The sequence below is a fragment of the Rhinolophus ferrumequinum genome, chromosome 5 (genome assembly GCF_004115265.2).
Source record: "Rhinolophus ferrumequinum isolate MPI-CBG mRhiFer1 chromosome 5, mRhiFer1_v1.p, whole genome shotgun sequence".
Classification (NCBI taxonomy): domain Eukaryota; kingdom Metazoa; phylum Chordata; class Mammalia; order Chiroptera; family Rhinolophidae; genus Rhinolophus; species Rhinolophus ferrumequinum.
In genome coordinates, this window is record NC_046288.1 from 78,934,684 (window position 1) to 78,956,037 (window position 21,354).

General features: G+C 42.0%; 1 protein-coding gene across 2 annotated transcripts in view; it reads right to left on the reverse strand.

Moving 5' to 3' along the window:
• C1QTNF7 (C1q and TNF related 7) overlaps positions 1-20,154 on the reverse strand; it is a 94,258-nt gene extending 74,104 nt beyond the window's left edge. The window contains exon 1 of one of the 2 annotated variants that reach the window (XM_033105334.1): positions 19,969-20,154. Coding sequence is in view for 1 of the 2 variants with exons in the window: in XM_033105332.1 (XP_032961223.1) it covers positions 19,644-19,656 (13 nt within the window). In the remaining variant the exon portion in view is untranslated. Of the gene's footprint in view, positions 1-19,643; positions 19,928-19,968 lie in introns of those variants that run through there. The other variant, XM_033105332.1, reaches the window with a different exon arrangement.
• Positions 20,155-21,354: the final 1,200 nt, after the last annotated feature.

Consider the following 21,354-nt stretch of genomic DNA (forward strand, 5'->3'; position numbering starts at 1 on the left):
GGCCAGGGTGTTTAGACTCTCTGGAAAGCAACAGGGAACTACCAGAGTTGTCTGAATTTTAATCTTTTAAAGCACTAAACAGAATTGTTTTTCCTTAGTACTAACGTAATGGCTTTTTATAGAAAAAAAAATAGATAAAGAAAGGGAAACACTTGAAATTGAATCATCCTTCAAGAGCTTTGCTAACCTCTTGGGAATGTTCTTTATTGTAGATGGATGTTTTAATAAAAATGGAATCAGATTGTACTAACTCTTTTATAATCTTCTTTTCTATTATGATTGTATAAACACCTATGTAAGTCAATGCAAAGTGACACACACATTGTCATTTTAATGGCTACATAGTATTTAATGGCTGTATGGATGTGCCATAATTTCTTTAATATTGCTTTATCCTTGAGAATTTTGATTGCTTCCACATGTGGAAACAATAAAGAACCCTGTAATGGACATCCTCATAACTAAATGTTAGCACATGTTCATGATTATTTCCTTAGAATAAATTTTAAGAACTAGAAGGATATGCTTATTGTAAATAATTTTATATACATTGCCAAATTACTCCCCAGTAAAGTTGTGTAAATTAATTATCCTATGCTCTGAGTTTGAAGCTACTCATTTTATTCTAGACCCTAAGCAGGAGATGACAGTTAATTTCTGACAGATTAGAACATTGTTCCAAGAAACTGACAAAAGATGGTGAAATTACGTGGGATGGGGAAGTCCCATACGGGCAATTGCTATGTTGGAAGAGGGGACTGGGTGGTGTCTTCAAATAGCCATAGACCGCGATATGGAAGGAGGGCTGACTTTGTTCTGTGTAGTTCAGACAGAACTAGAATCAATTAATAGAAGTTCCAGAAAGAGAGTCTGCCTTAATAGGAAGAAGATTTTCTTTCTTTTTTTTTTTTTTAATCAATTTAATGCTAAAATATGCAAGTGACTGATCTTAGAAAGATGTCTCTATTTGGGGTCTGTGTCCTTTTGAGAAAATAAACTGCAACTCTACAATGGAATGTTTTCTTTTCTTTTGAGAACCATGGTGTCCTTTGGGCTAGTTAATACTTAATTAACTAGACGTAAATAGAGCTGATATGAAATGACTGCAGCCCTGCCAGCCTGAGTTTAAATTCAAATGTTATGTCTCATACATAAATGTCTGAATGACTTTTAGATATAGTCAATACCGATTATTTGCAGAATCTGTATTTGCAAAGTCACCCATTTTCCGAAATTTGTTTTCAACCCCCAAATCAATACTCAGGGTGCTTTCCCAGCCATTTGTGGATATGCACAGAACTGCAAAAAATTTGAGTTGCTGACAATGAGCACAATCCAAGCTGAAGTCAAACAAGGCAACATTTTGCCTTCTTTCAGCTCTCAGAGTTCAGACAAGTATCCTTTTCGTAGTCTACTTAGTGCCATGTGTTTTGGATTTTTTGGTTTTGTTGGTGATTTTGCTCTTTAAGACGCCCCCTAAGCATAGAGGTGCTCTCTGGTGTCCCTAAGTTTAAGGAGGCTGTGATGGGCCTTATGGAGAAAATATGTGTTAGATAAGCATGTCCAGGCATGAGTTATAGTGATGTTGGCCATGAGTTCAGTGTTAATGAGTCAACAGTATGCATTAAATAAAGTGTCTTTAAACAGAAACACATGTAAAACGAGGTTATGTACTGATCAATCGTTGAAAATGCTGTCACCAGTGTCTTGCAGGACACTCATCTTGTATTTTCCTAGGAACAATCGTTCAGTATTTGCTAACTCAGTCTTTGGAATGACTTTAAATAGAACATAACTACTGTGAATTGCAAGAGTTGACTGTGTGTGTTTTTAAACGACTGATGGATTTCTTTTGCCCATGGAACCCAGCTCTCAAATGTCTGATCACCTGCCTTGATCCCAGCCCTGGCTCTTCAGAGGATGGCAGGTTGTCCGAGTGGGGGTCCTGCTGGCCTTTTCAGTGGGCCAGACCATTGCTGTTACCTGCCAGACCCTTGCTAGACGAGGCCAAACCCAAGCATGTCTGGGTTCCATGGGCTGCAGAAACCAGGCATGTCTAACCACATTGCCCTGTCCTGTGATGCGTTATTTCAATGTCATATACATATATCCTCTAAAAGTCAGAGCCTGCCTCTTATATTTTATTCCCCTTAACACAGAGCATAGTTTCAAGTGGCATGAAAACCATTTTGCACGGTGAAGAGCAGGTACAAGAGAGAAACCTTAATTGAGCCCTAAAAATAACTGTTGTCACTTTATTTAACATTATGGGGGACTGGGAACTGGATGAAGGGCTTTGGTAAAAGCTGTTGTGCCAACCTCCTACCCACCAGACCTCCCTGCAGACCAGAAACTAAAGGGTTAATGTTTGGCATAGTGTGTGTGTGTGTGTGTGTGTGTGTGTGTGTGTTTTGGGGGGAGGTGCTGCCATCATCTGCTCCATCCTCCTTCAAAGAGCCCCTGTGCACTTGATCTCAGTTTCTCTTCACCACTGCTCTCTGCATTGCCTTCATTCTCCATATGTCTTTGATGAGGAAAATGAAATTTAGAGGTGTGGACCTCGTTTAAACTACACACCACTAGAAGTGGGGCGTGAGCATTCAAATTTGTGTGTCGCCAGTGTTTGTTTACAAACTGGTTGTCAAATTTGATCTATTGCTTTGTTTGGGGGTTTGACCAATGATTTAAATGAGTTGCTATTATTTAAAAACTGGGAGATCAACTGAGTAGCTGGTGCCCTCTCTGGGCGGAACATGTCCACTCTAGTTTCTCAGGTCTTCACCTCTGCTGCATTCATTTGCATCTCTTGGGTGGCTGCATTGGCACTGATTTATGACCTCGTTCACCACCATGTCAGCTCCTGACTTTGATTATGTTGTGTCATCTATATCATTTCATCTGATGCTGATGTTTTTGCTACTATTCTGCAGCTGAGTGAATTTACCCAAGATCATAAGGCTAAGTGAGCTGAGAATCAATCTTAGTTCTCCAGCTCCTTTTCCCAGAGTCTTCTTGAATTTTTAGAACCTGGAAACAGCACGGACCCATTTCCCCCGCCTCTCCCCTGCCAAAGCAAGGCCTGATTAGGATATCCCTCGGGCACTGATCTCTGGAGATTGCTCCAGGAAAAGCAAGAATCCAGTGGTGCAGCATGTGTGTACATGAGCAGGCGCAGTGTAACGCAACAGCACATCTATGGAAAATCGAGTTCAGGGGAGCCCTTCACATTCTGACGCTCCTGCTTGGCAATCATAATTTAAATTTGTGTCCTACTGGGAACAGTTCTTTAGGAGGCAAGCAAATTTCCCCCACCCTAGTGACTTTCCTTTCACAGCAGTTTCCCTGCTTCCTAAATTCAACAGCATGTTTGTAGGATAGGGCCTCCTTCTTTGGGGGGAGGTTCTTTGCTGAAGGAGTGCTTGGAATTCACTCACTGTCAGGATGACATTTCCACATCCAAGGCCACAGGATTTAGACCATTCAAAGTGAATCCATTAGGCAGAGTACAAGCAGCCTAAAGATGCCTGTTTCATCCAAAAGAACAGAGCAGAGTCCAAATGGCATGCAGAGCCTCCAAACAGCCATGACCTTCAGATGTCATGGAATTCTTCTGAGGAAAGTCTCCATCTGGCCCCCTCACTTCCAGTCCCTCCCCCACATTATAGCAGGCTTAATCTTTCTAAAATTCTGCTTCCCACATGTCTCTCGTACTCAAAAGCCTTCAGTGGGTTCCCCATTCCTGGAGAAAAAAAGTCAAAATGACCTCTCCTGTATTCTGAGTCCTTCGCAGTTTGGACCCTTATCCAACCCTCATCTAACTTTTAGCTCACTGCTTTCCTTCTAAAATATTCTTCTCTGATCAAACATGGCTACTTGGCTTTCACCAAGGACTCCATATGCCAGTATTTTTTCCCCTGCTCTTCACTAGGTATGTGGGTCCTCTCCTTCCTTCGAGACTCTGGCCAAGCTACTCTCCTGTGAAGTATGAGACTTCTGAGCCTCATTTTCCCTAGTTGGAAGGGGGATTTTGATGAGGATGAAGAGCACCGAAAGGACCAGCCTTTCACAAAAACAGCTGTGGAAGAGGAGGAGATGGTAGTGTCTCTTCGTGAAGACCATAAATATTGGGATGTACCTTGCCTGAAGCTGTAGACTCACATGAAACATCACCTTCCAATTTCCAAGGGTTAGAGTGGATACAGGGCCTAATAGACTCCTTGTATAATATATTTCTTCTTTTGTTATTTTGTAAGATTCATTGATTCAATCGCATTTTGGACCGAGTAGTTTCAGCCTCATTCTCCAACTCGCGTCTCGCCCTTACCATTGTTGTTTGTCCGGTTCTTTCATTGTCTTCAACTTCTTTTCTTTCCTCGGTGAATAGGAATAATACCAACCTCACGGGGTCACTGGGAGGACAGAATGAGCTCATGTCGGTCCAGCCCCTAGTTAGGATGATGGCACCCACCAGACCCAGTAGGCACTCAAGAAAAGCCTCACCTTCCCTTTCTTCTGATGACTTTGTAATCGGTTATGGCCACCATGAACAGGAATGTCATCCGTGTCACCACACGCTCCCGGGACCATTTTGGTCTGAGACACAAACTCTATTTGAGGTGTTTTTGTATTATGAGTGTATCACATGGCTTCTCTCAAATTTTTGTTACACTAACTTTTAAAGAATATCTGAAAATAAGAGGCGGAAGAAAAATGCTCAGCTGATCCTCCTTTTTTTGGGTCTGTTGGCAATTGGTGTGTCCAAACTAAACAGTCTCTGTTATGGTCTTACCCGACTTTATTCTCAAAGCATCTAAAACTTGTCCTGGAATGAACTGGCTGGCAAGTTTCTTTTAAAATACATTATTAAAATATTTTTTCAAAAGCCAACACAAAATGTCACTGGCTCTTTCATGCGGACATTGCATCAACAATTTCTAGGTCTTTTGATTGGAAGGGAAAACATTGTTTTGCTCACTCCTTTATCTGAGTGCAAAGGATAACTGGTAATAATATCTACAGATGGCAGCCCAAATGGAAATCATCACTTTGGCACAGAATATGTAGCTATTTGGAACTAATATTACATTTTATTATTAGATTTCATTCTCCTCAGAGCCAATATTCCAGAAATCAAAGCAGTCCTCTGGACTATACATACCTGGATGTATTAGGAGGAAAATATTGCTTGCAAATGGATACTCATCAGTTTTCAGGGATAATCACAGGATGTGGAGAATCAATTTCAGGAAGAGAAGACAGCCAACTGTACTGGCGCGTGTCGTATGATTGGGCAGGCAGAAATCAGCAAGGATTACATGTGCAGAGAGGAGGAAGGAACAGGAAGATGGCGGGGACGAACTGTGACCGTTCCTGCCCAAACGCCCCTGCACCTGGGCATGCAGCTCAGGATGCTGTGTTTTCAGATTAGTGTCCATTGTGGGCAATCCCAGTTCTCCTTGCTGCTCTACTACCATCCTGGGCATCGGTGTCAATGATGACAAACAAAGACCTCATCTTACTCCTCTCTAAAATGCTTTGTGTCTTGCTTAAGCCCTTCTGCAACCCAAAGTAGGAGCTGCAGCCTCCGATACACTTTTAATTCTTTTAATTCAGAGGCCCTCGTGCTGCGACATGACCTTTCAGGCCATAGTTTTAGTCATTTTGCAGGTTTGGATGGAAGTATGCAGCTCTCCGAGGTCTGAATTTGTGCTTTATCTGGACATACAGGGGCAGGCTGAAAAGACCGTGGGCTTTGGGGTCATACAGATCCAGGTTTGAATCCTCGTTTTGCCACTTACTGACTCTGGGCAAACCACTGAAACTCTATGAATCTCATTTCCTCATCTGAAAAATGTCCTCGTCTGTACAATGGGAGGCAGCCACTTTACAGGATTTTGTGGGGATTAAGAGAGGTTGTCAAGTGACATATTTGACACACAGCAGGAAATTTAACATATGGCAGTTAAAATCAAAGCAAGTACTGGGGTATAAAGCAGAGGGCATATCTGATCAAGCTCCTTTGATGAATCTTAAATCATAAAGATGACATCCACTGGACCAATGCAAACAGTGTTTTACTATTTTCCAAAATTTGAATTGTAAGCATATAAGGTGTAGTACACTCATCTTTGGTTCAAATATGCTTAGGTCTCTCATATTCTAAAAATAAATTATTTTGCTTTTGCTGTCTTCTCAAGCTGTCTTCCTCACTCTTCCCTTGTGGGTTCTGCCGCAGTTATTGACGGATTGAGACTTGCCTGCTGTAGACTCTTCCTAGCCACTCGCTTCTTCCTTTCACAGCCTCATTTCTGTTTCCACAAGTCTCCTCAGAATCCCTCTAGAGTCTAGAAATTTACTGATGCCCTCACACCGTGCATACAGCATACAGCCGGGTCAGCTCTGTAGCTTTCCACCCTGTTCTCTAAAATAGAGGTTCTCAGTCTTGGCTGCATATTAGAATCTCCTCGTGGTTTTAAAAAATTATTTATGTCTGGATCCCACAACCAGAGATTCTGATGTCTGGGGTTCAGTCTGGGCTTTGGGATTTGTCAAAGTTCCCTCATTGCTGATTAAAATGCAGCTAAGGTTGAGAACCACAGCTAAGACTCCTTCTCTTCTTTATTTATATAATATTGCAAAGCTCCATTTCTCCCATCCTCCAGACACTTCTACTGAATCTCTTTTAGGGTCTCACTCAAATCCTGTTTAAATGTGGTTTGGGTGCAAGTGTTGTAATTAAGGCAATTTATAGTGGGAGTTGCTATGGTGTTATTAAAGGAATCCTGAAATTTTTGGTTAATCAGAAAGCTTACTGAATGCAGGTTCAAGGTACAGCTGGATGGCTATGGAGAAAGAGAGAAAGAAGGAAAGAAGGAAAGAAGGAAGGAAGGAAGGAAGGAAGGAAGGAAGGAAGGAAGGAAGGAAGGAAGGTTTTATGTTTTATGATCCAAATAACTTAATAATCTGGTATATCTAATGCTTTCTCCTGTATTGAATTTCAGCAGCAGTATCAGGAATATTAATCTTAGCTATGACTGATTCAGCACTATATTATATCCTCGCCTGCATCTATAACATGTCCATATTATAACCTTGACGAGATGGCTACTATTATCCTCATTTTCTACAGCAAGGAAATGGAGATGGGGAGAGTTAGTTCCCCAATGTACACAAGCCTATAACATAACAGAGCAGAGATTTTTAACTCAGGGCAAATCCTGTCTGGATTAGAATCTTAAGTAATTGATGCCAAATATTGTAGGTTGCTTCAGGAGTCCTATATGAAGCAGAATTTCAAAAACCTGAATTCAGTCTCATATCTCCCATTAGTTTTCCCCTCTCCAGGGCAGGATCCTGCAATCCTTTTCCATGTGCTTTGGTTTTTTTATTATTTTTTAAAATTTTTATTAGTTTCAGGTGTACAAAACAATGTAATAGACATTTATCATTTATATCCCTCACACAGTGATAACCCCTTTTCCCCCATCTACTACCCCTCTGACATCTCATGCAGCCATTGTAGGCTGAGGACTTGAAGAGACATTTTTCTAAAGAGGACATACAGATGGCAAACAGACATATGAAGAAATGCTCAACCTCACTAACCATCAGAGAAATGCAAATAAAAACCACAATGAGACACCACCTCATCCCAGTCAAAATGGCTATCATCAATAAATCAACAAACAAGTGCTGGCGAGGATGTGGAGAAAAGGGAACGCTTGTGCACTTTTGGTGGGATTGCAGATTGGTGCAGCCACTATGCTTTGGTTTTAATAATTGTCATCCTTTGGTTACCCGAGCCACCTCTAGACTGTGTGGTGTCGAGTAGTGTAACAGCGACAGTCTTAGACACTGATCACTTATGAAGTGCATTCTGGGAGAATGGCTAGTCAAGAACAAAACAGAAAATTTGTGGTGATAGTTAGATTTCTATGTTCAGGAGGAAGTGTTGGAATTAAAGCATTAGGTTTTCATTGAAAAGGAGTGGCTAGGAATGAAGATATGGATTTCCCTCTAGGCCTCAGGGGGGAGGTGAGGGTGACAGAAAAGAGGAAAGAGCACAGTGTAAGAGAAGATGAGGAAAATGAGCAACTTTGGGGGAAAGTAGAAAAAGATTCAGAAAAACCTTTCCTCCCTCCCCTTTTTCCTCCCTCCCTCCCTCCCTCCCTCCCTCCCTCCCTTCCTTCCTTCCTTCCTTCCTTTCTTTCTCCCTTCCTTCCTTCCTCCTTTCCTCTTTTCCTCCCTTCCTCCCTCCTTCCCTTCTTTCCCTCCAGTGTCTTATACTTTTCACCCAGCTGTCACTTGAACTTGCATTCAGTAAGTTTTCTGATGAATAAAAAATTGCAGATTTCCTTTAGCAACGTCCTAGCAACAACTTCAAGTACAAATTGCCTTAATTAGAAGATTTGCATTCTTTACCAAACAAAACCACATTCTAAATAGGATCAGTGAGATTTTAGCACAATACAGCCTTGGCTGCCAGTGAGAGATCAATGGGATGCTGAAGAGAAAGCAGTTAGATGGGGGGAAAAAACAATTGTTCAAAGCAGGATGCCGGTCACAGCAAAAGAAAAGGAATTCATTTCACCTCCTCCAGCCCGGCACCCTGAGCACACTAGAGAATACAGGGGTCACTTTAAGTACGAAAAGGCTTTAGGTTCAGCTGCTAGGAAATAAAATTTCACGCTCAATCCCAGTAACTAGACTGGGCCTTATGGTTCACATATTTTGTTTGTCCTCCATCTCACGGCTTTGATTTTTTTACTTCCACTTCAACTGCTTCATCTTGCACATTTCTTTGAATTTGCCTGGAATCCTGTGTTGAAGGGGAACACTGACATTTATAGGGTTCCTACTATGGACCAGGCACTGTGCTGGGCTCTCCCCTTATGGAGCATATACACTGCAGGGTATAAAGTATAAATACAAGCAAAGAAAGAATTTAGACTTGAGGGGTTGTTGTGGAGAAGAGGGCAAGAAGAAAAGGACGAGAGAGGAAAGGCCTTTGGCGAAGATGGTGATTGGAATGGAAGAGAAAGCAGAATAAGAGAGAAATAGGAGAATGTCTAAAAGGGGGGGTTTACAGCATGTGAGAAAAGAAAGATTGTGTAGAATGAAAGAACTGCATGGCACAAAGAATGGGGTAGAAAGAGAGAAGTGGTTGAATAAAGTGGCCGGGTGGGAAGAGGACTGTGGGAAAAGGAGAAAAAGACTGGGGAGGCTGATTCTCCATATAAGTGAGCTGGGGTGTTTTGGACTTAATTGTGTTCCCTCCCTCCCCAGTTAATATGCTGAAGCTCTCACCCTCAATGTGACTATATTTGGAGCTAGGACCTTGAAGGAGGTAATTAAGGTGAAATGAGGTCGTGAGGGTGACACCCTGATCCATTAAGCCCGCAGTCCTTATAAGAAGAGAGACACCAGAGCGCTCTCTCTCTCTCTCTCTGACTCTCTCTCTCCCTCTCCTCTTCTGTCTCTCCCCTCTCTCTCTCTCTCTGTCTGTCTCTCCGTTGCCACCATGTCACAACACAGCAAGAAGGTGGCCATTTGCAAGCCAGGAAAACTGTTTTCACTAGGAACCGACCCAATCAGAACCTTGATCTTGGACTTCTACCCCCAGAACCATGAGAAAATTAATTTCTGTTGTTTAAGTCACTCAGTCTGTGGGATTATTCTGTTATGGCAGCCCGAGTGAACTAGCACGAGTGGTAAGGAGATTTAAAATTACCAAAAGAGGCTAGGAGGATCATTGTTCACCCCAACTTGCCATCTGCGGGGGACTGGGCAGTAACATACATTTTACATTTCTTCATCCAATCCAAGAGACATAAGGACATGGGCTCTCTTGGCAAGGGGATTATATATTCCTGTACATAAGTGTCACTACTAACTGATGGTGAGGCATTGGGTCTCATTTGTAAAGCAAGGATTAAGAGAGTATCAACCGTATAGGGTGTTGGGAGGATTAAATGAGGGTTTATCTACATGCATACCTTCTGTGTAGGGACGATGCTCTGTTAGCTATTGCTGTCAGTAGTGTGTGTGCATGTATGTGCATGTTTATTTAGGAAATTTATTGAAAAGGCAAGGCCTCTTGAGATTTCCCGCACAGCAAGAAAATCTGAACTCTTTATGTCTTTAGATTATATTGGGTTGAACCATATGAAATTGCCATCTCTCTAGGTCAAAAACACGGCAAGTGTTTTTAAAATAGGAATATTTCACATGAAAATCCAGATACATGAATTTTCCTTGAAGAATCTGAAGACCTGGCACCATCGGGCCACATTGCTGTGAGTGAGTGGTGACTGCCCATGTGAGGTTGTGAGGTAGAGCATGATGTCCCAGCTGCCCCCCGCCCCCAGGTCTTTGTCACGTGCTCGTTCACTTATGCACTGTTCCTGCTTGGTCCTGTGGATTGAGGGTTGGTGCTCCCAACTTAGTCTACCGGCGAGAGCTATGGTAACGTGGGGCTGATAACGTACCTGAGAAAAGGGTGTATTTTCTTTTGCAGGCAAAACATTTAGGATAGCAATGCAGATTTGTGTGAGCAAATGGCCAGCACAAATATCCCAAATCGAGCATGGGAGGCCATGAATAATCAAAATAACCACTCTGGGAGAGCCACTCTGGATTTTGTTTGTCCCTCTGCTTTGAGGCATTATGGAAACCCTTTCCTCTCAGCTGAAGTCTTTGACCTTGATGTGTGTGTGTTCACATGCAAGTTGGCTCTGAATGTGAGTATTTAGTGGGCGTTCATTTCTCTTGCTTGTACTTTTGTTTTCAATCCTCTACTAGATGTCAGTTTGTCCAGTGAGAAGAAATCCCCTAAAACAAACAGGTTGAGGGAACTATTAGCTGGCCGGCCAAAACTGTAATATCAGGCTCCTAACAAGTAGCCTTTGTATTTCGCCTTCCAGCTTGTGTACTTTTTCTTGCATAGTATCTCATTTAATACTGCCAAAAGGTTCTCTGGGGTAGGTACGTATATGCCCATTTTCAGTGATGAACAGACAGAGGCTCAGAGAGTTCAAATAACTTGCCCACAATCATACAACCAGGAAGGGTTAGGGCTGAAAGAAGCGGCACACAAAGAGATCATAGTTCCAGATTCTTCATTCTTTTTTAGTTAACTATGAAGAAAAACAGTACCCTAACATGGGGGGAAATAGGCTTTGCTACAACTAAGTTTAAAAAAAAATCTGAGTGTTTTAGCTGGTCTTTTTATGAAATGAGCTTACTAGCAAAGCTGATGCAAATTTAGCATTCAGGAAAACAGAGTGTTTAAATCAGAGAGGGTAATCGTTCCCCTGTACTCTGGATGTCAGACAATATCCAGATGAATAGGAAGAGGAGCTCTGGGAAGTATCTGGTTCTCCCTTAGACAGCACTAACTGAACTCTGCGTTCCTTCCTGCTAACCCTAGACTGGGTGCAGAGTCTTTCTCACTATCCATACCAGGAAGTTCATATGGAACAAACACTGGAGGAGGAACTCATCTGGAATCTAGTGTCCAGTCTGGATGCTCAATAAGGAGGGGTATGGATATCCTTGGTGAATTCACCACATGGTATCCAGAGAAAATTCCTCCCTGTAAGTGCAGGGAGACCCTGGAGAGCCTTGGGAAGGCAGATGGTGAAGAGGTGGACTTCTCCTTGCTACTTCTAAAAGCAGAACAAAGACGACTGAGAGATTAAAAAGGGCCAGATTCTGCATAACAAAGAACTTTCTGGTTACTAGTGGTGTTTTAATGGGAGAGGCTGTCTTAATAAGTGTGAGCTTTTTGGTACTGTTGGCATTGAGGCGGAAGGTCATATCTATAGTGAAAATAAATTATAAAAGTCTGTTTGGATACGATTCCATGTTGGCCTTAGAGACAAACAGGAAGGTAATAAACAATTTCTGTGGTATTTTAAGGGTCCGGCACATAAATTGTCTTCAAGAAGTGATAGTTTTGTTAAATCTTTACACTATATCGGGATCACAAAAATTGCCATTTTTATAGGTAATAAAGTGGTTGAAGGTCAGCAGTTTTATATTTTCAAAATAATTCGTACGTAGGCAAAGAAATAGACTTGATTCTTTAGACCTACGTTACGTAGAGAAAAGGGATGCCCAAGAAACTGTGAAGAGTTCACTGTGCATAGGTATTGGGTTGTTCTGGGTTGAATTGTGTGTCCCCCCGAAATTCATAATTTGAATACCTCAGAATGTGACTCTATTTGAACATAAGGCCTTTAAAATGGTGATGAAGTTAAAATGGGGCACTAAAGGTAAATCCTAATAAAATTGGACCGGTGTCCTTATAAGAAGAGAAAATTTGGACACACAAAGAGAAACCAGGGGTGCTCTGCACAGAGAAAAGACTGTGTGGGGACACAGGGAGAAGGTGGACATCTGCAAGCCAAGGAGAGAAGCCTCTGAAGGAAGCAACCCTGCCGACATCTTGGTCTTGGACTTCTAGCTTCCAGAACTGTGAGAAAATTAATTTATGTTGTTTAAGCCACCCAGTCTGTGATATTTGGCATACATGGGTATATGGAGGGTTATATGGAGGAGAACCGTAGGGGTGAAGGTGGACAAAGAGGGCCACTAAGAGAGAGATTTTCAAAGTCCCCCTGAAGACCATGCCGAGGAATATGGTCTTTATTGTGAAGGAAAAGAAGAGCTGCTAATGATCTGAGAAACTGATATGTACACCTGTGATAAAATGGATTGGTAATTCCAATAAATTCAAAGACTCGCTTAACTAAGATGTCGTTGTTGTCAAATTAAATTTTAGGGTGGAATGGGATAAAAATTACTTCATCGCAAGTATTTTCTAAAAAAAAAAAAAAAAAAATTAATAATGCCAGAAAGAAACTGAGAAAAAAAATGACTTACCAATTTAAAAGAGTAAGCTGCTTTGTGGATGTTAGCAATTGGCGAGGTCACCGAGTACTGTGTTAATGAGAGTTCTCAAATATTGTTGGAATACAGCTGGGAGGATGCGTTTTAAGGCAACCACCTAAGCTATGCTTTTCTGTTATTGGTAGAAAAGTCCCTGAAAGTGCAAATATTTAATGATTCTATAATTAGCCTTTTATTCATGAGGACTAACTCCCTCCCCTTTACTTGGAGCAGAGACAGACGTGTGTTGGTGTTTGAGCTCTCGTCTAGCTCTGTGGCTTGGACAAGTCACTTTCCTTCACTCTCATCTTTCAAATAGAAGTAAATCTCCTTCCCTGCTGCCTCCCAGATGAACGATGAGATGGGGTAATAAACCATCTTATGGGGTTATTACCATATCAGGCGGAGTCACGCTGTGTTCATGGTGAAAAAAAAATCTCTATTTAAAACAAATTTTAATTAGAAATGGCAACTGGAGAACTAGCAGACCTCTGGACTGCTAAATAGAAAATAAGGAATCCTTTCCAGAGTACATGTGGCAGGGTGGAAAGGGTGTAAGTTATGGAGACGGGCACACCTTGAGTCTAAATACATGCCCTGTCTCTTAGCGCTTCTAGGATCTTAGGTAAGCTGCTCACCGCTCATCTGATATGGAGAATATTCTAAAATATACATGTAAAATATTAAATGTACATGTAAAATATTGGCACCTGGTATGTGCTTAATCAAAAGACTCTATTAAGCTGATCATAATAATACCTCTTCTGGTGGTAAACTGAGCAACTTTGGAGTAGTCATTTTGTCAGTAATTGGGGCCCACATTTCACTGACCATTACTGAATGCCTATTGTGTGTGTGACAGGGTAAGTTTGTGTGTTCTTCACCCCCAACTTATTCTAAGAATGTTTCTTGGTCCTTTGTGTGCCCTTGTTTCAAGGTTGTGCAGAACCGGAAGCAGAAGTTTCTTGAAAACGTGTCTTTCTTTCTTTTCTGAAAGTCCAAGTCCAAGAATATGTGATGGCAGTGGAAGAATAAGAGATCTTTGATCGGGAGATTGCCCTGAATGGGGGGATACTGGGGGTTGGGCATCAGGGCATCTGTGAGAAGTGGAAACGCTCCCTCTGTGGCCAGGCCTCACACAGGAAGGGCTGTCTAGGACTGCTCTGAAACCAGGTTCCTGGTCTGGACAGTGATTCTCGAGTCCCAAGCAGGGGGTTGAAAGCAGAATCCACAGACATCGCAGGGACAGGCAATGTATAAGAACTGGCATAACCGGTGTGAAGGAAGACCTCTAAGTTATTTGAAGGTGGTGAGCGTGGGAGCCTATTAATTTCTAAAACCAAAGTTCTTGCAGGCACGGACTCTTGGAATCAGATTCAAGTTGAATTCAAGGAAGTAAAGGTGACATTTCTTGCAGACCCATGTTTGTCGACTGATTGAGATCTGCTATAGTGATAAAGCTTTGGAAAATCCAGAGACAAATTAATTCCTAATCTTTAGAGGCTTACCACCTATTTGGGAGCTGGAGGAGGTTAGGACACCTACGTGATACCTCTTTCAGAACATTGCAAGATCCTGATGTGGTATGAACTGCATGAAGACTTCTCAGTCTCCAAAGGTAGAATTTTCCAAAAGGCAGACAGCCAGGATTATGGATACGAGTTTTTCCTGAAAAGGTATATTAAAATACACCCTCCCAATCATTGCATGCCAATATCACATTATGTAGTTGCTCTAGCTGTAAACTCATAAAATTTTCTAGAAGATAATGTTCTTTTGGAAATATGCCTACTTGATATGAAGGACAAGTCCAGGAACAAGTGATGGAGTAAGAAACTGTATAGTTAATGATTTCCATAGAAGTGCTCAGAGGTTTCTCTTCATGGAGTTTGAGAGCTGAGCTCAGAGGTCAACTAGCTCCTCCTGTCCTTTCCATTCCCTACCCTCTCCAATTTCGCTGGGTTTAATCTGGATTTAGTGAGGTCTCAAGGTTGTTGTTTGAAAGACCACCATGAGGGTAAAGGCCCTGGTGTAGCAGGTTTAGGAAACTGGCCCCATGTCCATCTCTACCCCTCAACTGTTCTGTGAACAATGGCTGTTGTTATCTCTTGCCTGGATAAATATCACTTCCTAACTGGAGGTTTAGTCTCTGCCCCTCCTGCACACTGATTACTCATCTTAAATCATTGTTCTAATAAACTGTCAGGGTGTTACTTTCTTGTTTACAAACTTTAAATGATCACTACATTTGAAAAATCCAGACTTTATCATTTGGCATTCAAGGCTTTCTATGACCTGATTCCAATCAAGTCTTTTTGTTCCCCCCTACCAAGTCTTTTGAGCTCATTTCCCTTTGCTTTCTACCCTGTTTCCCCGAAAATAAGACCTAGCCGGACCATCAGCTCTAATGCGTCTTTTGGAGCAAAAATTCATATAAGACCCATGTCCGGGTCTTATATGAATTTTTGCTCCGGGTCTTATATGAATTTTTGCTCCGGGTCTGACTGCACTTTGTTTTTGCCAGGACAGCTCTCCTGCTACTCCCCACGCTGTTCTCCTTCAGGCTTTTAAAAAATATTCTTCTTGCTGCCTGGTATGCCCCTCCCCCCAATCCTTATCCATCTTTCAAGGCCAAATTACATGTTACCTCCCCTTCCTTGAGCTTCAGATGAACCTGAGTTTGAGGACGTATTCTGCCCCTTTCTTCCCAGAAGTCCTCAGACAGGTTACTAAATTTTCTAGGGCTCAATTTTCTCATCTATGAAATGGGCAGGTTAACACCCACCTTGTAGCCTTATAAAGTACACATGGATTAGTCATATTGTAAAGTACTTAGCACAGTTCCTTGTACATGTAACTGTCAAAGAATGTTACACATTACTCTGATTTTTCGAGGGACCTGAGGTCTCCTTTTCTCTGAATCCCCATTCCCTTTGAGCCGCTCTTATATTCTTCCCTGTAAATGTAATTTTACATGTTGAAACACACATTTGATTTTCCCCATTCAATTGATAACTCTTTGAAGGTGGAATCATGCGTTATCCTAGCTTGGGTCCTTGGCAGTACCTCCTATGCAGTAGGCAGGCCCTCAAACCATAGGGAAAGGCTGACCTTCCTGCTGTGAAATTTCCCTTTTCTGTTACTTTTCTCTTCCTTTTAAAAATTGACAATAGTTTTTTAAAAGGTCAGTTTCCTTAGGTATGACAATCCCAATTGTTGGGCTTCTGTTTCACAGAAGTATGGAAGACGATTCACGAAATGGCTGGTGGAGATTGATAAATCTCAATGAAATCTTGAGAAACTTCATGAAGTTCCTGTGGCCTGAACTTACGGGGCCAACTCAACCTCACCATTTCCGGCATGCATTCCACATTTTATGGTTTGTGTGATAGGCCTTGGGGAAAAAAGTGGTGTCGTGTTCTAAAGAGTTTGGGAAACATTAGATTCAAATGACCGACTCATGGAGAAACAGAGTATACATTAAGAAACAAAAACATGTGAAAATAAATAACTTTCTAGTATGTGGGATGATCAAAAAGTTTTGATTAGTGGTGCCCATGAAGTAACTAACTGAGATAAATTTGAGCAAGTTACTTAGCCTTTCTGGCCTGTGGTTTTTCTCAAATTGTAAAGTTTATGGTAGAATGCCACTAATAATATCCCCAATAGATTGTGAGTTTTAAATGAGACTATTCAAATAAAAAAACCTAGAATAGTGCTTGGCACAAAATAAGTGGTCAATAAAATGTTATAAATTAATATGTTTTTATTAGTAGAAATAATGTAAGTGGAGGATTTTAAAAAAGCAAAACTGTATGTGTGAGAAGTCCTGCGGCGAAGAAACCAGAATTTAATAGCTAATCAGAAGAGCTCACATTCACTGAGCTCTTATATGCCAGGTAGTCTGATTATAGACACGTCACATGAATTCTCTAATTTAATCCTCAGAATGCCCCTATAAGGATAGATATCCTCATTAAACAGGTGAAGAAACCGAGGCTTCGATGGGCCTAATTTCACAGGGCAGTTAACGGGTGGAGCTAAATTTGAAGTCAGATGTTTTGTGATCCTAGAACCTGAGTTCTGGCCCACCGTGCTGCACAGCTTTCCACATTCCCAAATGTGCCTGACCAGGAATACTTTTGGTTATTCTCTTACCAGTAGCCCATGAAACTGGTGTGGCTTGGGATGCACTTTGGGGAACGGAGCCTCAGCACCCCCAATCTACTTGGTTCACAGGGAGCAGCCTGTATCTTTCCACCCCTGTGCCTTTGCTCATTGTTCTTGCCCCTCTTGCTTCTGTCATGATATGTTACTCCTTCTCCAAGGTCTAGTTCTAGTGCAACTCTGTGAGGAGCTTTCTTTGACTTCATCAGCCTGATTTTGCAAAGCCTCTCTCATGTGGTTCGCCACATACGTTCTACACTTTCATGTTTGGTCTCTCTGTCAAGGATCACGTTTAAAGAGCCGTGGTAAAGTTTTTGACACAGACTGGATGCTCAGTGAAGCCCCTCTGGGGTTTGATTCCTGGGCCTGGGACATTTCAGGTCCGTGTGCACAGACTTGGGGTGTGCGACAGTAGCTGGCAACCGGGCTGAGTCTGGCTCACGTCCTTTTCACGTTCAGACAGCGAAGCTCCCATACTCCCTGGCAGTTCAGTAGTTAACACTCTCCTGCCTTTGTCCCCCACAGATGTTGCCTCCTCCCCAGCCTCTCTGAGGTGAACAGACATGATTAGGTCACATTGGGCCACTCATCAGCGTCCTTTTTGGGACAACCCTGACCTGTCCTTTCCAGGGCACTGTCCAGGTTTCATTACAAAGGCCTTCCCCCCCAACCAGGGGCTGCGCCTCAAATGAGTCAGCTGGCTTGCGGCTTCATTAGCAAGTCTAATCGCTGTTTTGTTTTTGTCCTCTTTGGGGCCTTCTCTGGCCCAGAGATGGTGCGTGGGGTGGGGGTGAGGGGTGGTCTGGCTTCCAGAGATGCTGCCAGCCACCATGGGAGTCCGTGTGGAGAAGTCCACACTCCACTCCCCAGCAGTCACGTCATGCCACACGGCGCCTTTCTCGCTTTTCTCGGCCGCACCCATCCCCAGGGTGCACTCAGGCGCCATGTAAACGCTGGCCATCCCAGCTTCCCAGCTGCCTGCAATGAGGTCATGGGGTGGGGTCCTAGAGACCCCCTCCAAATAGGGGGGTGCTTCCTTCACTGGCCTGGGAATGGCCAAGGGGATGAGAAGGAGGAGATGATGATAATTCTGTATGTCCAACCCCTCTTGAGGTTATATGGCCGGAGTGGATAGAAACGGAAAGAGAAAGGGAGAGAAGAGAAGGTTCGTGGTGGGGAAAGGACGACGAATGGGAAAGCACAAGTCCCTCACGTCTTCCACTACAACTGCGGATGGAGAAAGGAACTAACAGTTTCTCTTGAACACCTTGCAATGAGCTGATGGAACTGCCTTCTCTCTTTTCTATAATAATATCCCTCCTCTGACCTTAATCTCTTTCCTTTCACTGAGACCACAAAAGACAGGGAAAGCCACTGTAATCCATCTATGGAATCAGAATTTGACACAGAAGGAAAAAAAAATCCCAGACACAAAGCAACAGGTAGAGTCCTTCTCAACCCAAGCGCGGTGCCTCCGGGTCAAGCACCTCACGTTCTCAGGCCTAACGCGTATGTTTGCTAGTGTTTCTGTACCAGGGGGTTTTGCAGCTTGAGGTTGCTTAGATGTCCCAAACCCCTCACGCTCGGTCAAATCCACAGGGCTTTTTAATTTCTGCCTGTGAGCACAGATGTGTGCGTGGAGGAATGAATGTGGGGTTGTGCTAAATCGCAGCCTGCTGGAAGAATTTGCAGACCTCTGCAAATATCTAGTTTTTTTTGCACCTGGAATTCTGCCTTGAAAGATGGGAACACTGATAACAGACATTTTCAGGGAAATTGGAACAACACAACGCACATTTACATGCCCTTCCACCTAAAAACCACAAGATGCTTCTCATAAGATCAATGCATAGAAAAACAAGGGTATTCTCGCCTCTCTGCTCCCTACCTGTTTCTGAGACACAATCAAGAAGGCACAGCCATCCCATTTATTTACTAGCGTTGTCGGTCAATCATAACCTGAATTAACAAACTTCAAGTTGCACTCACCCCCACCCCGCCCCCGCCCCCGCCAGGCATAATAACTGTAACATCCTCTCTCGTGTGGTTACAAAGGAAAAGTCAAATGATTTACTTAACTTTTGAAAACATAGTCTGCAAAACAAGTTTACAAGAAGTCATAGCAACCATATTTAAGAGAATTTTTGGAATGTTATTAAAATCTTCCATGGGAAAAATTTCTGAGTTAGTAGAAAGATCATAACTCCGGAAGTTGAGTTGCATATAACAGATAGGAACACATAGATAATCTGACTTTGGCAATGGATTAGTCCATCACCACACGAGCGGATGCCAGGCGCATCAGAATGGAGATTTTGAAGACTCGCACACGTTTTCTGAAAGAAATGGCATTTTTCATACAGTCAAAGATATTTTACAGAGGTTTGTGCGACACGCGGAATAGAAAGTGGAGAAAGCATCACTGTTGAGGTTTTCCAAACTCTGATTTATCATTTGTTGATACACTTTCTACAAGTTCCTTATTTCTTTACAAGTAGCTGTCTTAAGTTCCATTAGTAAATATTTTTGATGAAGGCCAAAGAAGAGGGAAAAAGAGAAAAACTGCAGTGAAAATGGTAGCTTACCTTTGCTAGGCATTGCTGGTATCAGACTTTCCCCCAAAACATGAGGCTGGCTTGCTTTGGTTATCCCATGAATTTAGAAACCATTAAAAAATGTAAAGCAGAATACTTGTTTATTATTCAAAGCTGCTTCAAAACAATATAAAAAATAACTTGATGAAAAATAAAAGTCTCGTCTGAGCATGAGAACGCGTTTGAAGCTTGGAGCTCATGCTGTGGTACAAAGTTTTGCAACTGTCTTTTTCAGTTTAAACAACCTTCCGCTCCTCCCAGACACTTGCCAACTCCTATAATTTAAAGCAACTGCGATCCTTCCCATAATACTCACATTTCAAAGAGCTTAATATATACTCTCGTTAGGAGTGAGTAGGAATGGATGACGTTCTTCTGCAAACCCCAGACTGAGGCGATTGAGAAGCAAAGGTTTCAGGTATCTAAACTCTTCTGTTTCTCTCTTTTATCCATTGACCTTCTCACCGTGTTACTTCAAGTTGCTTCTGCCTTTTCTAGTGATGCCTTGACACCAAATGGCATCGCTTCACTGAAAGCAATAAAAGCACATAGGAAAGTTTATGTCCCACTTTACGGAACAGTGATATTAGTGATAATTGTGTTTAAACATCACTTTTGCTAACACCATTATTTCCATGCAATTCTTCCCTAACTTAGTTGAAAATTTAAATTTAGTGTACATTATGTTTTCATAAAAGGCAAAAGTACCTAAAATGATGCTATTTGCGTTGGTCTTATTTTAACCTTCATCTTGTACACAAATCATAACTTCTAGGAAGGATATTTGGTTTGCAGAGTCTGTCTACGTAGCTGACTAAGTCTTCTGACATTTAGTCTGAACCGATGTTCTCAGTTTTACTATTTCCACCATCCTTTCCCAACTGCCATTAATCTCTCTGTCTCCCCCCTTCACACACACACACACACACACACACACACACACACGTGAATTCAAATTAAAGCTAACTTAAAATGTGGTCAACTGAAAATGGAGATTGCAAAAAATATTTATAGTATATCTTAAAGCAGATTTTGCTCAGTACCTGGTAGATAATAAGTACTCAATATGCACTTACTGAATAGAATTAAATATTGTGTACATTCAGACCAATTAACAGTTGTGACCATTTTGTTCTGCATACGTGTTCCCACTAGTCAACCTCAATAGGTCAAAGCTTGTACATCAGAGAATGTGTGCCCCTGCCAGATTTAATGAATGGCTATGACATAGTAAAACCCCATAAATGAATATAGAAAACATTTGTTACATAAATAAACCGTTTGGTGGAGAAAAGAAATGTTGACACAGGCGAAGCTATTAAGTATGCTTACTATGTAAACTTACGCAAACAAGTTTCAGGATAAAAACCTCACTCGTTAATTAAAAAACTCCAGATTGTTTTCCACTGTGTTTTTTGAGTCACTTAAAGTAGCTGTTATGCTATGGACAGAGGACAATACCTCTGATCTAAATAGTGCAAAGAAAGAAAGAATCTAAAACTGCAGGGAAAGAGTCAGGTTTCAGATGTTCTGTGCTATGAAAACACAGAAAAAGGCGGAGTCTATTTTTGCTCTGGCTTCTACTGGGGAGACGTCTGAAGTCACAAGTCCCTGTCGTGTCCTAGACCTGGCTCTGCCCCATTCCACATATGTGACCTCACATGTGTTGCTTAATTTCTGTAAGCGCTGGCTTCTTTAACAG